The sequence below is a fragment of the Lepidochelys kempii genome, chromosome 18, assembly GCF_965140285.1.
Source record: "Lepidochelys kempii isolate rLepKem1 chromosome 18, rLepKem1.hap1, whole genome shotgun sequence".
Lineage (NCBI taxonomy): Eukaryota > Metazoa > Chordata > Testudines > Cheloniidae > Lepidochelys > Lepidochelys kempii.
Genome location: NC_136397.1, coordinates 22,771,170 through 22,787,239, shown reverse-complemented (window position 1 = coordinate 22,787,239; position 16,070 = coordinate 22,771,170). Strand labels below are relative to the sequence as shown.

The window sequence follows — 16,070 nt, the reverse complement described above, 5'->3', positions numbered from 1 at the left end:
GCAAGTTTTTACAGATACTGTAATAAACTGTTAATCACCTGCTTCATCCTTCTGTACATCCTTAGCTTTCTCCGCATGTGCAGGAGCTTCTGCCAGCTGCGCACAGCTCTTGCCGCCTTGACTTTATATAAAGAAAGGACAAGAAAGATGGAATTGTTAAAGATTTGCCAAACACTCAACCTTCCATGGTTTGTGTATATGAAGTGCGGGAGCCACCCAGGTCAGAGGCAAGGCTTGTACATCCATTTTTGTAACCGTTTGTATCTTTGCCATTCATAATTTGACATGCCTTGGCTGTGTCTCCTGTTCATAAGAACTTAAGAATATAAGAACGGCCATAATGGGTCAGACCAATGGTCCATCTTGCCCCGTGTCCTGTCTCCAGACAGTGGCCAGTGCCAGATGCTTCAGAGGGAGTGAGCAGAACTGGGCAACTTATCTAGTTATCCATCTCCTGTCATCCAGTCCCAGCTTCTGGCAATCACAGGCTAGGGACACTCGGAGCATGAGGCTGCATCCCTGACCATCTTGGGTAGTAGCCATCAATGGATCTATCCTCCATGAATTTACCTAATTTTCTTTTAATCCAGTTATACTTTTGGCCTTCACAACATCACCTGGCAACAAGTTCCACAGCTTGCCTGTGCGTTGTGTGGAAAAGTACTTCCTTGTGTATTATAAACCTGCTGCCTATTCATTTCATTGGGTGACCACTGGTTCTTCTGTTATGTGAAGGGATAAATAATAGTTCCCTATTCACTTTCTTCACACCAGTCATGATTTTATGGACCCCCCAGAGTCATCTCTTTTCTAAGATGAACAGTCCCAAACTTTTAAATCTCTCCTCACATGGTTTCCCCTTTGGTCCCAGCTGCTTCTAATAATTTTTCTTTCCCCTGTCTGGATCTTTTCTGTTTTTTTCTGTGCTTCTTTTGAAATGAAACAACCTGGTTGAATTTTATCTGCTCTCACAGTTAATCCTAGAAACTACACATGCTGCTATTTGCATAGACCAGAGAACTTCTCCATTTCAGTGCAAGGTTCTTGATCAAAACCTCACTTTAAATACACAAAGAAGGAATTTTTTAACAAGTATAAGCTATTTTCTGACCAGGGGGGAAAGCTCAGTGGTTTGAGCATTGGCCTGCTAAACCCAGGGTTGTGCGTTCAATCCTTGAGGGGGGCCATTTAGGGTTCTGGGGCAAAAATTGGGGAATTGGTCCTGCTTTGAGCAGGGGGTTGGACTAGATGGCCTCCTGAGGTACCTTCCAACCCTGATATTCTATATCCAGCCTCAATCGATGCAAAAGTGCTTCCATCCCCCATGGTGTCCTGAGGTTACTGACCAAACAAATGCTTTCCTGGAACAGTGCAGTTCAGAGCAACAGCTGTTTTTTGTGGAGACATTTACCGAAATAGCTTAAAAGTAAAATTATTAGTTAGTCATATAACAATGTGACTGTTTTGATTTACATATTTTAATAATGTGACTATTTTGTATTTTCTGTTATGAAATGGGACTGTTTCTGGTAATCTTCTTGGTCCAGGGATAATATCCTATAAGGAGGCACCACTCCACAGTGTAGGGTACATATATACAGAGTGGATAAAGATGGGTTGGGTCAGATTATTTTTAAATAATAGTGGGGAGAACACTAGAAAATATATGGCAAAATCCTTTCCTTGATTTTAGATGGGATGTAATCAATCTTCTTGCTGCTAATTTCTGTGACTCAGTCATGCACATTTAATATCTGTTGCAATCCCGCTGAAACCAAGTCTTTGTTATCCTGGAAATTTGCTTTTCAGAGGTGCTGATCCCACACAGCTGTAGCTACAAAGGCAGCGGGAGCTCTGGATGCTCAGCACTTGTGAAAACCAGGCCCTAATTGTTTGCAGATTCTGGTGTCTTCTGTCATGCATATTTTCCCTATTCAAGCTTCTGTGGGGCTGTTAATTTTTCACCATTTGGATGCCTTTCATTCTTCTCCTAAATATGCGCTCACTCATATCTTTTTATATATCTAGAACAATAACAATTCTTACCAATGAAGTATTGGAGATGGCTGTGATTTGTCTCAGATGTCTCATTAGGATGCAATTATGTCTCTATTATGTCAAATCAATTTGAATTTCAATGCAAAACCCAGGCTTTTTGTTAATCCCGGTATTGGGTAATGGGCTTAGTTAATGATGAGAGAGACAAAGTGGGCGAGGTAATATCTTTTATTGGACCTCGCCCACCTTTTCTCTCTATATCCTGGGACCAACAGGGCTACACAACAACAACACTGCATAGTTAACAATTTCCAGTGTCGTCTTGTGTTATGTTAGAGATCAGACAGCAGAGGGCAGTGGTACTCTAGGAACGAAAATGAATTAGAACGTAAATTAACAACATCCTTCAAGCACAGCAGTTTCCTCTCATTACCTTGACATTTGTAATTCATAAAACCAGGGTTTTTTACAAGTTTAATCAACTACAGAGAATTTTTCCCCACTTATGTGTTAGATAAAAACTTGGAAATTTCCTTAGGGCAGACTTTTAGAGACACAACTGCCATAACAACCTGAGCGTCTGACTCCGAGTAATTGTCATGTTTGTACAAACATGAAAGCCAAGGAGAAGATACACCTGTCTGTTATGGGCATGGATCTGAGTTGAGATCTCTGAGATGAGATTTGGTGTCCTTTTCCCTGATGTGGCTAATTATGTTTGTTTTCCAGTTCTAATGGTAAATATTGCCAAATTTTGCATAAATTAAAGATGCTAATTTTCTTTATTTAAAAGAGTGTTTCAGCAGCATTAGCTTTAGTTGTGTTATTGGCATAGACGTTACTTCCCAGGCTGTTTGAATAATCAATCAATTAATGTCTTGATTTTTTTTTAAATTAAAAAATGAACCAGTAAGGCAAACATAATGCAATGCATAGAGATAAACACAAACATTTCATGCACTAGCAGATTTGGGGTACATTTTCTCTTAGTTTACAGCGTTCAGGTGTTTACAAAGTTGCATTTATGAATTCTAGGTCAGTATGTGTGTGCGCTTTATACAATTAATGAATTAAATTTTAGGACCCTCCTTATATTAGAGTGCTGGATTTCACAAACATAAAGTTGCATAAAAATTATTATTTTGCATTTGAGTTTTCCCCAAAGCATTAAATAAACTATATTACACATTCTACATACTTTACAGTATGTACTTATAAATGATATGTGAGCTCTTACATTGTTAGAATAACCTACATTAAACCACAGTAGGAAATACTAAGTAGATGCCATGTGACCTAGTTAACATCATAGCAAACACCTTACATTTCTGAATTACCTGACTTTTAAGTGCTTGATTTCATAATTTCATGTTGCATTAATGTCTCATTGATTCAGTTAATGTTGCATTTAATTTCCCAGGTCTTTAAGCAGGGAAAAAAGGACAAATCTGGCCTAGGGCTATTCTCCATCCCATGGTTTACATACTTTTATGTGCATCCGGATTTGGGGAAGAAGGCTAGAAAGTCACTGACGGTAACATTGAAGTTGTGGGCCTGGGGGGAGGGGGCGGAGCTGTCAGCGGTGATAAAGGCAGGAAAAGAGGAGTGCGTTTTAGAGGAAAGATGGAGCAGATCCTCACCTAGAGTAAATTGTTGTAACCCCAGTGACACCGGTGGAGCTCTGACAATTTATACCAGCCGAGGATCTGCCGCAAGGAGTTCCGATGACATAAGGGCGTGACTCCATCCCAGGGGTAACTCCACTGGCTGCAAGAGATTTACCCTCAGGGTTAACTTCCTCTGTTATGGGTAGGGCCATACAGTTCCAGTGACCTCAAGAGAATTGTGGGTGGGTGCAGGGGCCACCTTATCCTGTTCTCTCTCCTGTACCAGGAGTGGGATCCACACCAGCATAGAGCCAGGAGAGCCTGGATTGGCTGGAAGGGGGGAAGCTGGGGGCAGATCTGTCTGTCATCACATGAAAGTGGTAGCTGACATCATGATAAGTGGATGAGGGTACCTAAGGGGCAAGAGCAGGGGGGTAGAAGGAGGGAGCCTAGGTGAGAAACCGGTGAGAGGAGGAGTTGTTGGAGATCCTAAAGACGTGACTATTGAGGCAGGAGGAGATGCAGAGAAGTTGAGGGGTCTAAGGAGTCACTATCCTCCTGTGAATTCCAATGTGCGGTCTTTGTCCAGTTGCAGAATAGAGAGTCCATTCTTGAACACAGCTCTCTCATCCTGAGACCTTCAGTTTTGGGCTGCCCTTTGGTGCCTTGACCCCTCTCCTCGCTGCATTTAACAGCTGTGAATCTGCAGGCTGAGGAGAGTCCTAGTTCAATGCCTACTCATCCCTTCTGATGTCTGGGGGGTGGGGAGGAGGGCATTCTAAAGGAGGGGAAGAAAATGGAGGTTGTTTGGGAAGCTGAGCAAGTTGCCCATTGCCTTTAGCAGCCGCTGGGACTTTGCTCTTGTGTAGCACTCTGGATATTGGTCTGGTCTCCTGCTGAAGAGAAATCTCCATGGTGCATTTCACTGCCATCAGGAGCAGCTTCAGTGTGTGTTGGGGTTTTTTGTAAGCTGTACTGAAGTGGACGCCTGGGAGAAAGAGCAAGGCTGAGATGTAGGAGCAAAGGAGTGTTGCAAAACAAACAATAGGAAAGGGAAATGCTGCTCTGCTGTGGACATAGGGTTCAATATGTCACTAGGTTATTTTGATACTGTTTGCCTTGGAAAGATGCTATTTGCTTCTTAAATTGCATATTTATTCACAAACAGGAGCAGGGCTAATGATTCATACAAGGTGAGGTGAGGTGAGCTAACACCTGGCATTCAAGAGGTCATAAACATCTACAAGTTAGCTGAAGATTTCTGAATGTCTCAGAGAAAGCATGTCATCTGGTGCATACTTTAGATTATGCTAGTCCTGATGAAAATTGAAAGCCTGGTATGAGTGCTAAATAACGTGTGTGTGTGTGTAAGATGAAAGCATTAGAATAGAGTGTGTTTAAATACCGTAATTTATAAATCTGTTTACCCCATCATGGAGTGTAACAGTCAAAGACAGATAAGCAATGATGGTGATGTGAATTGAAATATCATCTATTCTGTCACAAGAATTAATGCTTTACAGATAATTTGCTGAGCCTGATATGAAATTTGTATTCATCAGTTAGAATTACGTGATTAGAAAATTCAAATTTCTGAGTTTATTTAAAAAGAAAAGGAGGACTTGTGGACTAACAAATTGGTTAGTCTCGAAGGTGCCACAAGTCCTCCTTTTCTTTTTGCGAATACAGACTAACACGGCTGCTACTCTGAAACCTGAGTTTATTTAATAATTTTCCCCGAGGAGAACTCATCAGCCCTTGTTTATAACTATTGCTAAGCCGTCTCAGTAAACAATTACAATTTTGTTCACCTTCTGGAAGTATATTTTAGCTACAAACAATTAAAGTGCTGGTATAAAGCTGCTCACAAACAAGCCGGTCTTCTGGACGGGGGATACATTTCTGAACTGTGTGAACTACGTGCAGTTCCCGTTGACATTAGAACATAATGCAACGAGGTACAAAATACTTACATACAAATGATGTTTAATTTGTATCTAGAGCAATGGCAGGGGACCTGATCCACAGCCCAGGGAAGTTCAATTGACTTCCACTGTATCAGACCCATTGTGCGCACATTTGTGAATTGTACTAGTTTGATCTCCCCTTCAGGGAGTCAGGGCCCGATTCTCCTATGTACTACTTTTGCTTACAGTGGAGTGACTCCTGATTTACACTGGAATAAACAAAAGGAGAATCAGGCCCTCAGTTCCTACACAGGAAATGCTGAACTTTTGGCTACGTGAGATAATGTCTCCTAACCTTTTCCTCTGGCACAGACTGCCCTCTGGCAATTTATTAACCAGAGAACTGGGCATCGCTTAGTTCTCTACAAGAAAATGCAAAGGGAGAAAAAAAGCGCTCCAGAGAGTTAAAGTGTGATGATCTCAAGGTGACCCCTAATTGGGAAGATTATTGTTACTTTAGAGCAGGGTTTAAGGGAGAGGAGTATGTTAGTAAAACTTTTATTAGCAATAAAGGAGACGATGGTAAACTTAGTTTTATAACCGATCCACTTTAACAGCTTCCTCATTCTTTGCAAGCCAAAACATAATTCTCTTTCGGTCCAGTCACCTGTCAGCAGTTAGTGGTCATTATTTCATCATTTTGCAATAAAAGTTAATCGAATAATGATTTATTTCTCTGGGATGATGTTTTAATGCCTTTCTCTGTTATCCCTTCCTGACGGTCTGTGATTACTGTAGCTGTTTTCTCGGTGACACCATTATAATGACTGTTTAATAGAAGGATTAGCCTGGCTTTCAGTCATGTCACTGGCAGACATCCCCCTTCCCCCTCAACCCCGTACTCTTAGGTCCATATCATACTGTTGATCCTCATGGATAACTCTCTTTCACATCAGCGCAGGTGAAGGTCATGATAGGCCTTAGATTTTTCCAGTCACTTTGCTTTTCTAGCCTAGAGCTCACAATGGTATCTTCAGGTCAATTGAAACCTTTGAACCATACTTTTATGGAGTTTGCAGCTGAAGAATAACTCATCCTTATTGTTTGGGAAAGTGGGCCGCTTTAACAATGCTGTCCATTCTCAGGATTTGTGACATTTACTAGCTTTAGTCCTAAATATCTCAATTTAAGTTGGGGAAATGTAACCTGTAACAGGACAGAGGCAGGGTTGCCCCTAGGTGCCATTCCCATGTGGCATTGCACACACGTTTGCTGAATTCCGTAGGACAGAAGTGTACAAATCACTTCTCCCCAGAACGTATTAGTGCTGGATTGTGTGGACTTGGTGGCGCCATTCTTGGAACCTGCAAGCAGGGCCATTCCTCCAGTTTAGGAGAGTGCTCACCTCAGGGGGGAAATTCGAGCTCTGCTAGGTCTTTGACAGCTGGGAATTCTGTGAAGGCACTTTCATCTGGAATGCTCTCCCCTCTCCCCACTGAGCATGAGCCCTGGCTTCCAGCAGCCCTAATAGCCCCTCCAATGCAGTTAAGGAGTGTAATGAGAAGCTAAATACAAGACTATGTAGAGCTTTTAAAAGTAGAGACCAGAACTCATCTTACCAGCCAGTGCAGCGTATGGGTGGAATATGGTGTGATGTGATCCCAGCAGGCTCCTGTCTGTTCAACCAGCTGTAGTTTCTGGACGATCTGCAGAGTCGTTCTCTAGACAGAGCATATTTGCAATAGTCCAGCATCAAGGTGGCCAGATCATGGATCTACACTGGAGAGGTAAAGGCATTCAGAGGCACAGATTGGCTATCCAGTTAAATGAGTGGGTGATAATAGACACTAACAGACTGCAGATTTCTCTTGCAGTCTCAGCTCTTAGGCTAATTCTTCGTAGGAGGGAATTGACCTGACCTGAAGGTTAGATTTTTTTCTTCTTCTTTTTACAGTGGTACCCAAAATGTGCTAGGCATTGCGCAGACATAAGGAGACGAAGTCCCATTGGTAAACCGGCCCCAAGAACTCTACACTTTCTAGTAGGATCCCTTTAAAAAATATTCCCTAGTGATACAGTGTGTGGGAGATGAACGATTACTGTTAGTTACCCTCCCAGACCCCCGGGATCATTTGCAATGGAGCTTCCATCAGTTCCTATTGGAGATTATTCTGCAGACTGCTACATTTCACTGTCTGCCCGTTTTTCTGGCTGTTCATTTTGAATATACCTGGACCTTACTCTCCAGCTGTAACATGCATTCAGCTGCTAATAGCTACTCCACCCAGGCCTGAAATCTGCCATGTTCTTTCTCTCCCTCCTCCCCCAGACCATTTATTTTCACACATCTTTAAACCACCCCAGCATCGTCGCAGTGGTGGAAGTGGTGGCTGCGGCCAAGAAGCGAGAAGGGACCCACCAGGATCTGTCTTGTGGGTTTGGAATTCTGCACCTGTTCAGCAGCAAGTCAGGACCAACTGATGTGGCCACAAAGGACGGAGAGTAAGTGTTGCCGGCTGCAAAGGACAGCGAGACTTGCGAGTTGCTGTAGCATTTTATAAGGTGGAATCAGGTTTCTATGGCAACATGGAGTTATTGCTCTCCATTTAGAGAGGAAGGATGGTCCCGTGATTAGGCCACTAGCCTGGGACCTGGAGACCCTGCTTCACCACAGACTGCCTGTGTGAACTTAAGCAAGTCATTTTTTCTCTCTGTCTCTCAGTTTCCCCATCTCTAAAATGGGGATAACTAGAGCATATGAGGATACACTGCTCGTGGGGGGTCATATACATACTTTAAACAGGTTTGGGTTGAGCCTTTTCCACTCTTGGCTACATATATGAAAATTGCATGGACTACAGCTGTCCTGGTGGCTTGTGGCTGGGCCTTTATTCACCTCAGCTGACAGGCCTGAGGTGGCAGGTTGGGTGAGGTCAGCTGCTGGATTTGTAACCCAGCAAGTGATGCCCATGTGTTGTCCTGCATGTGTGCAGAGTTCACAGCCTTGACTCAGCCAAGCCCCCCTTTCCATGGCCAGCGGAAGGTAGCTCTTTCTGCCTTGAAGCTCTTGAAGCCCGGCTGACTGTAAGCTGAGTTTGCTCCTGGGAAGGGGAGCGCGGCCACACCCCACACTTGGGGCATGAAAGACATAAATAACCAAAAATAAAGCAGGTCAGTCGCCCACCGTCCTTGCCAGCCAGGGGAAAGAGGAGACACTCTCCCGCCAGGCCTGCTTCCTCTTCCTCTTCTTCTCTGAACCCTTTCCTGGTGGCTGCTTCACTTTGTCACGCTGACATTGTCAAACTCCCTGTAAATACCCAGTGTAACGCCTGTTGTACACTGGATCCTGCCTACCCACCAGCCATTGCCACTGGGGAAGCTTCTCAAACCAGGGAGGTTTTCAAGGGAATATCTATGTCCACTCTCTGGGGAATCAACCTGAAGCAAAGGACCTGGCTTCTCAATCACCTGCCCTCCTTTGCTACTCAAGGCTCTCAGGAGACCAATCTGCTGGCGGAGAGTTCACGGGACTGGAACAGAGGGTTGCTGTGTATTGATCAACAGAACCATTGTGGGAAATTCACTTTGGAGTATAGCCATCTAAACGGCCATGTTTGGTTTGTGCTCCTCTTTAAATCTAGGCTCAAGCTGTATCATGGGACACCGCGAGCGCTCCTGCACCCCCTCCTCCAGGACCCAATGGAACGTAAGAACATACAGAACTACTTTCTACTTGACTTTCTTCCCGGGCTGGTCAGTAACATGTCTGTGTATTTGTTTACTCAATGTAGCGTTGGCTGTTTTCTGTGTTAGTGTGTCAAGCTTTTGGCTGCTCAGGTTCAGGATTAGCTACCCAAAATGGATCAGAAGAAAAGCCCGGAAGACAAGGGTGCTGGTTGGTTGCTGTGAAATGCCCCTGTGCTGTATGCCAGGCTGTTTGAGGCCAGGGCCAGTTATTGCTTATGGGCAGTGGAGTTGGCAGCACCCCAAGGCTCTTTGTCATAGCTGGGGCTACTGGCAGCCTCAGCAATGTGCTCTGCAACATTAACGGCTGTCGTTCATGCAGGGGCCCATTTCTGGGGCGTAAGGAGAAAAGGGGCTTAATTTCTGCTGCATCGATCAAATCCCGTCCCATGACAGCATGTCCACTGGCTAGGCCCTGATCCCGCAGAGACTTCCACACGGACTCAGTTTAGCACATGTGAGTCATCCTGTTGGCTCTGCTTGATGTGAATAAAGTTAACTGGATGAGAGTCTCTGCAGGATTTTTAAGCTCTTTGGGGCATGGAGTCTGCATTTAGGGTCTTGTAGAGCACCAAGACCATTGTCAGTTCTCAACAAGCAAATAATAGCCTTGACGCATCTGCTGGGGAAGGCAGAATGAGCCCAGAGCACAGTGTATCAAACAATCTGCCCACCAAACCCCACCCAGCCTTTCTCAGTATTTTATAGGTATTTTACATGGCAGTGAGTCTGTATCTAGCTTGATGCATGGCTCTGCCATGCAAATTCACCTCTAGACTGTAAGTTTGCATTTTCTAGTCTGCAATGGAGGATTCCCCAACCATGTCTCCCTCTCACACTTAATCCTGCACCATAGCAGCTCCAGTGGGGGCTGACCTACAGAGCTCCTAGATCACCCACGTGTCAGTTATAGGGCAGGAGGAGTTCTCTGAGTGTGCCACATCCAGGAGAATGAGTGAGTGAGCCCAGGAGTTGAATCTCTCTCTCATACCCGGCAGTGGGCAGCCTGCTACAGAGACACTGAGGTGAGCCACCCCACGATTTAAGTTGGAAAGAACCAGACTGAAAACATGGATAGCTAAAGCTAAGCAGAAAGCTGTCGTGAAGGAAGAAGAAGGGATTCTTTTTCCTTTGCCTGGAAAACGGGCTCACAAGCTGTCCTTTCTAGTGCCAAATGTCCTGTCTGAGCTGGAGGAAGACCACCCATCAGCGGTGCCAATAGTTCTGTGTACCACAGAGGTACCTCTAATTCCCACTTCTGTAAGAGAGAGAGCTAGATGACCCTAGCAGAGCTCAGCACTCAGCGAACTGGCTCAGTCAGGCCCAGACTGGATATCTGTACAGGCAGGGAGAGGTGAAAGATGGGCAATGTATGGAAAAAGGTGCCTCTGTGGATACTGGCAAGAAAACCTGACACAGCCGATAAACACAAATGGGCTTCAATTATTGATATATACGTATTGATGGAACACAGCCCACAGAGCAGGAAAAGTGCACTATAAAATATTAAATATAAGAGCAAGCTGCCTTGTAAAGCGTGTAACAAGGACCTTGTCTTTCTGAACATGCCTGGCTCGTCCCTTTGTGCACTGTTTTCCTGAAGGTTGGTGCTGAATTTGCTAATGAACTGTAGCAAAGCTGGGTGGTGGTCGTTTGCCCTGAGAAACCTTCGGGATGTTCCAGAAGCGGAAGCAGGAAGGAGGGTCAGTTGCACTTTCACCAGTTTTGCTTTTAAAGACCATTTTTTCCACAAGCTCTCCAGTGCCCTGTCTCCTTCCACCAGGCTGGTTTCCTGTTTGCAGAGATGAAGGGTCCAATCCAGTGCCCATTCGAGTCAGTGGAAGAATTTGCATTGTATTTCCACTTCCTACTGTGCTAGTCAGACACATGCTTTCTTTTTTCAAATATCAGGGATGCATGGGAGTTTTCAGTAATAGGATAGTAATGATAACAGCGTGACTCCAATATCTGCTGCTAGAAACGGGGGAGAACGTGTACACATAATCAGAGCAGGTTAAACCAGGGGTAATTTTAATTTTGAAAAACCTCGTTTGGTAGGTTTTTATTTTGCGGATTCAAACCTAGGAGGTGTTTGGTTCTTGGTTCATTTAGCTGAACTTACACAGGCTGTCAAAATGTGGGGAGCCAATGTGGATTTGAATACATGGCTATGGTTTTGGCCCACCTCTAAAACTGACCATTCAGAGAAATATACTGAGCAGTTTTAGCAAATTTTGGGTAACTTATTCTACAGCTTGCCCAAAGGAAATGAGCAAGGGGGTGGATTTCAAGTTGCTTTCAAAAGCAAAATGTAACTGAAACAAAACTTCGTAGCTAAGGCTTGGTTGCTGTTCCACAAAGACTTGTCAGATTTGTTTTCCTGAGTTGGAAGCTAGGTAGCATCTTTTGCCCAGGATAGGGGTCTTTGTGAAAGGTCATTTCTAGAAACTGTTTTCTTTCCTAGCAAGGAAAACCATACTCACCGTACTAGCAAACAAAGCAAATACATGTCCACTAATGCAGGGACTGAGCCTCGGTGGTAAGTGGCAGAAATAGGTGCCGTGATTGCCTGGTGATGCTGGTCAATAACCATGTCTGAAAAATGATGAACACTAGTTCAATTGGTTTCAGAGTAACAGCCGTGTTAGTCTGTATTCGCAAAAAGAAAAGGAGGACTTGTGGCACCTTAGAAACTAACCAATTTATTTGAGCATAAGCTTTTGTGAGCTACAGCTCACTTCATCGGATGCATACTGTGACTGCCCACTGGAAAGCTGTCTATGTATTGAAGCCTTCCCCAGAGAAGATGGCTTGTGTTTATTGCCGTCTAAGAGGAATAACCTGCAGGTGAGTATCCAAGTGCTCAGGATCCACCCCCTAGAGGCAGCTGTAGTGTATCACCTCAGAAGGAGTTAGTTTATTTTTTAAAGAAAGCACTCTAGTTTTCCCAGTTTGCGTTGGGGCTGCTGCAATGTTCAGTGGGAGAAGCCCATGAGTAGCAAATACCTCTCAGCAGCTTGAGAGCAGAGACCATTGTTAGACTGCTGAAAGCACTTGGGAGATGCCAGGTATCAGGGTGTGTACCACTGATTCTTGCATTTCAGTTCCTGAGGGGAAACCGAACCTCCACCGAATGAATCGCTCACGATACAAAGATGTGCAGCAGAAAGATAAAAGGGTCGCTCTTCTGAGTGCATGCAGTGAAACAGCAGGAGATGCAGCCAGTTTCACTATTCCCATCTCATGCTGTACTACGAAGAGGGAGCAAAGTTAGCACAAGAAGTTTAGGGAAGTTCAATTAAAAACAAGTCTCCCAGGGAGCCTTTGCCAGCTGTTATGGATTAAGAATTTGCCTTTCACTGTGAACTAAAATGGCACAGACATATCATAATGCTCCCAAGATCAGCTGTCTGCAGGCCCTGTTCTTTTCTGAATGGGACTCAGATGCTGGTCTTTTGAAGATATGTCTAGATGGGGACTTGAATAGAACACACAAGATTAAGAAACAACCTAAACAAGAGCATTTAGTTGCAGTGCTATTGAAGAAGGGATGGATTTTCTTCTTTCTTCTTCACAGCTGAGTGAGAGTAGATCCAAGTAATTTTAAGTTGCTTAATCATAATCTTCCAGAGACTGGGCATTGTTTTCATTTACCCTGAAGTTGCAGTGTGAGGATTTGTAAGCCCAGAACTCTTAACAAAGCTAAGCCTGAAAAGGCTGCATATTCATTTATGAAGAAAACAGACTTTTTAAAAACAGGTTTTACATTGCTGATAAAGTGCGCATGTATTGATACCTTAATTCGATCAGCTTCTCCAACGGGTAGCACCATTATAAGTCTGTCTCTCTGTGTTTTCAGATATTGCATAACGTTTTCCCCTCTTTAGAGAATAAACACATGACGGTGATAGAGAACACTCACCTTCAGTACACCTTAAGGCCACACCCGCCCCTCGAGACCATGTATCACCTCTTCCCTGAGAATATGCTGGTGTCTGGGCTGCAGAAAATTCCTGGTTTGCTGCTAACACATGGAGAAACAAGTAAGGGATCCTTCCATTCTGATTCCTGCATGTGTAATCAGACCACAGGACAGTAAGGTTGGCATAGTATGTACCAAGCTACAGTGCTCGTGAGTTACTCTGGACTTTCCCTGCTTATAGAATTGTGAGCATTTGTATTATTATGGCCTTGGCCTGCCAGATCTGGGGGTTCAGCTGGACTTTATCTTACTGGCAGAGCAAAGCTCTGTGAGCTCTCTGAGACAGGCCCCAGCCTTCTCCACCCATCAGTTATTACCGGAGGGAGATCTGAAACACACGCCAGCCAGTGTGACCATTGTGGGATGGGAAGAGACCGACCGACCTCTGGTCCCCCGATCAGGGAGTGGGCGAGGGGCTGTGGGAATGGAGAGAAGGGAAGGGGATGCTGAAGGGGATTGGGGAGGGATTATTGCAGAACATCTGGTGCCCAGAAAGCACTGCACGGTACAAATGTATTTATTTATAGGGCCTGATTCTCCCAGCCACTGCACTCTCACAAAGTGGGAGCAGCTCCATGAAGGCCAATGGGCTCATGCTGATGTGAGCCAGAGGAGATTCAGACCCACCCATTTTAAGTTTACGCACATCTTCTGTTGCTGGTTTGTGGTCAAACCTGAGCTTCCAAATGCACCAGCTGCTTCTCATTACAACACAAGTAGTGTGCTCCTGCTAAATACACCAGGTACCAGATGTGGGGCACAAGAAATGCCTGGCACGGCCTAGCAGGCAAAGACATACGTTTCCTTGTCACCCAGAGGAATAGTACCTGCGCGGAAGGCAGAAGGGAGACCATGAGGGAAATGTTATAGTTTTCTCCCCCCAGTACTGTTACTTTGAAGGGGAAGCGGAATTGAAAAGTAGGGTCACCGCTGTTAAATAAAGCGGAGTGTTTTCCAGGGGGTCATAATTCAGAGATTCCTGTGTATGGCATATAATGTGCTCATCTGGGTGTTTTCAGTGGGAAGGGATTTCAAGGTGAATGTGGCCTTATCACACAAGCGTTTGCTTTCCTCTGCTAACGCAGTGCATCAATTGCCAAGGCGCCGAATAGATGCAAGCAATGCCTGCAACGCCGAGTGTGTGACGCACTGCTGCTGTTGTAAGTGCCAGTAATTAGGGATTATAAATGAAAAATCTAGCCGTGAAAATGTCATGCTCACCCGCAAAAGAACCACAGCGACCCCTCTTCTGAGAAATAAAGAAAGCAAGCAGGATTTTCACGTAAACTCTCTCTCTCAATGGCCATCTGAGCACGAATCCCTGTGACTCAGCTCTTTGCTGAGGTGCAGCCAGCCTTGTCGACGGCTCATAAAACAACTTGCAGACGAGTCCATTGTGCCTGCTCTTCCACAGCCTGTGTGTTGCCCCCCCCCTCGATTCTCCCCCCCCCCCGGTGGACATTTCCTTGGGTTTCCTGTGGGTTTTAAGCTGAAGGTGGGTTTTTATGGACACGTGGTGTTTTGCTGTTCGGAAAGGCTGCAGCTTTGTGTACACCGTGTTCTACATTTTCATCAATGGTAGCCCCTTTCCAGGAAATGAGGAGGTTAGGGAGAGTTCCCTTGTAAAATGCTAAACTACAGTGCGATTGGGACGCGTTTATTGTCACTAGCGCGTGATAATGAAAGCCTGGACTATCCCTGGGTAAGTCTCTGTGGGATCCCGTCCCGGTCTGCCCCCTCTTCTGTTGGGGGTGGGAGTGCGGTTTGCCAACCTTCCCACAGATAGGCCACGGGATGCAGCCAAACTCCATGAATGCCCCCAGGTACTCTGGGAGGTCGGAGCCATCTGCTCAGAGTCTTGCGTCTCTGCTCCGGGTCTGGCTCAGTGTCGCTTGTGTGCTCCCCCATCAGCATGGCGCTTTTGGACGCTCCTTGCCACTCCAATGCCTGGGCCCCACATGCTGGGGCTCTGCCGTAAAGGTAATACAACCCTGGCCTCTAATTTTTCACCGAGACTCCATTGGGCAGGAGAGTGGGACTGTGTGCAGCCCTATCTCTGCCCTGCCCACTCTCCCCCACCCACCTTCCCCTGTGCATGTGGCCCAGGGCATGGTGCCATATAAGCAGCTGGGCTCGCCTCCTTCCATGTTGGAAGGGGGTTGTGGGTGGAGATCCACATTCATGTGTCCGGGGGAGATAATCTGGGCCAGTTTCAGTCTCTTTGACCTGCCAGTTGTCAGGACAGAGGCTAACGCACCATCAATAAGGGTCACAAATCTAGTTTCTCCTTCTGTTAGTGCCTCTGGAATCTCAGCCGAGAAGGGAGTGGTTGTGACCCAGAGGCATAAACCCACACCAGACAGACAGCACGTGTTCCTGCCAGAATCCTTTTCATGCAACTTCCCTCTGGCTGCAAGGAACATGAGCTCTGCTTTGACTGTGGTAACCAAGCCTGCTAACAAACAGCACGATCAATTATTCATGTCTCACTGGTCCAGTGTATCCGCTGCTGGTAAATAGAGACACTGCAATAACATTTCATAGTTTGCTGATCGAACACTGGACCTGCTCAGCCAATTTTTACGAACTGACATCTGCTTGAGTTGCTGATGTCTGTCTGAGCAAGGCAGAGTCTGTGCTGGTTTTATTGGACCAAGTTATGTTATTTCATTATGAATTATATGGGGAAATCATTGGCAAATAAATAAGACCTGATGGTTTACAGTGTACCTGAGTTCTTCATGAATTTACAACAAGATCTTATGTTTATTGCTACATCTTAAAGCCGTGTCCTTTATTGGCACTTTACCTGGACTGTTGGTCCAAGTGTTG

General features: G+C 45.2%; 1 protein-coding gene across 10 annotated transcripts in view; it reads left to right on the top strand.

Annotated features, from left to right (window-relative positions):
- Positions 1-16,070, top strand: part of NPHP4 (nephrocystin 4) — a 101,122-nt gene that overhangs the window by 10,359 nt on the left and 74,693 nt on the right. For 7 of the 10 annotated variants that reach the window (XM_073316238.1, XM_073316232.1, XM_073316237.1 and 4 more), the window contains 3 exons: positions 7,842-8,014; positions 9,154-9,218; positions 13,144-13,299. In XM_073316238.1, the coding sequence (XP_073172339.1) occupies positions 7,842-8,014; positions 9,154-9,218; positions 13,144-13,299 (394 nt within the window). Of the gene's footprint in view, positions 1-7,841; positions 8,015-9,153; positions 9,266-13,143; positions 13,300-16,070 lie in introns of those variants that run through there. The other 3 variants (XM_073316239.1, XM_073316240.1, XM_073316241.1) reach the window with 3 other exon arrangements.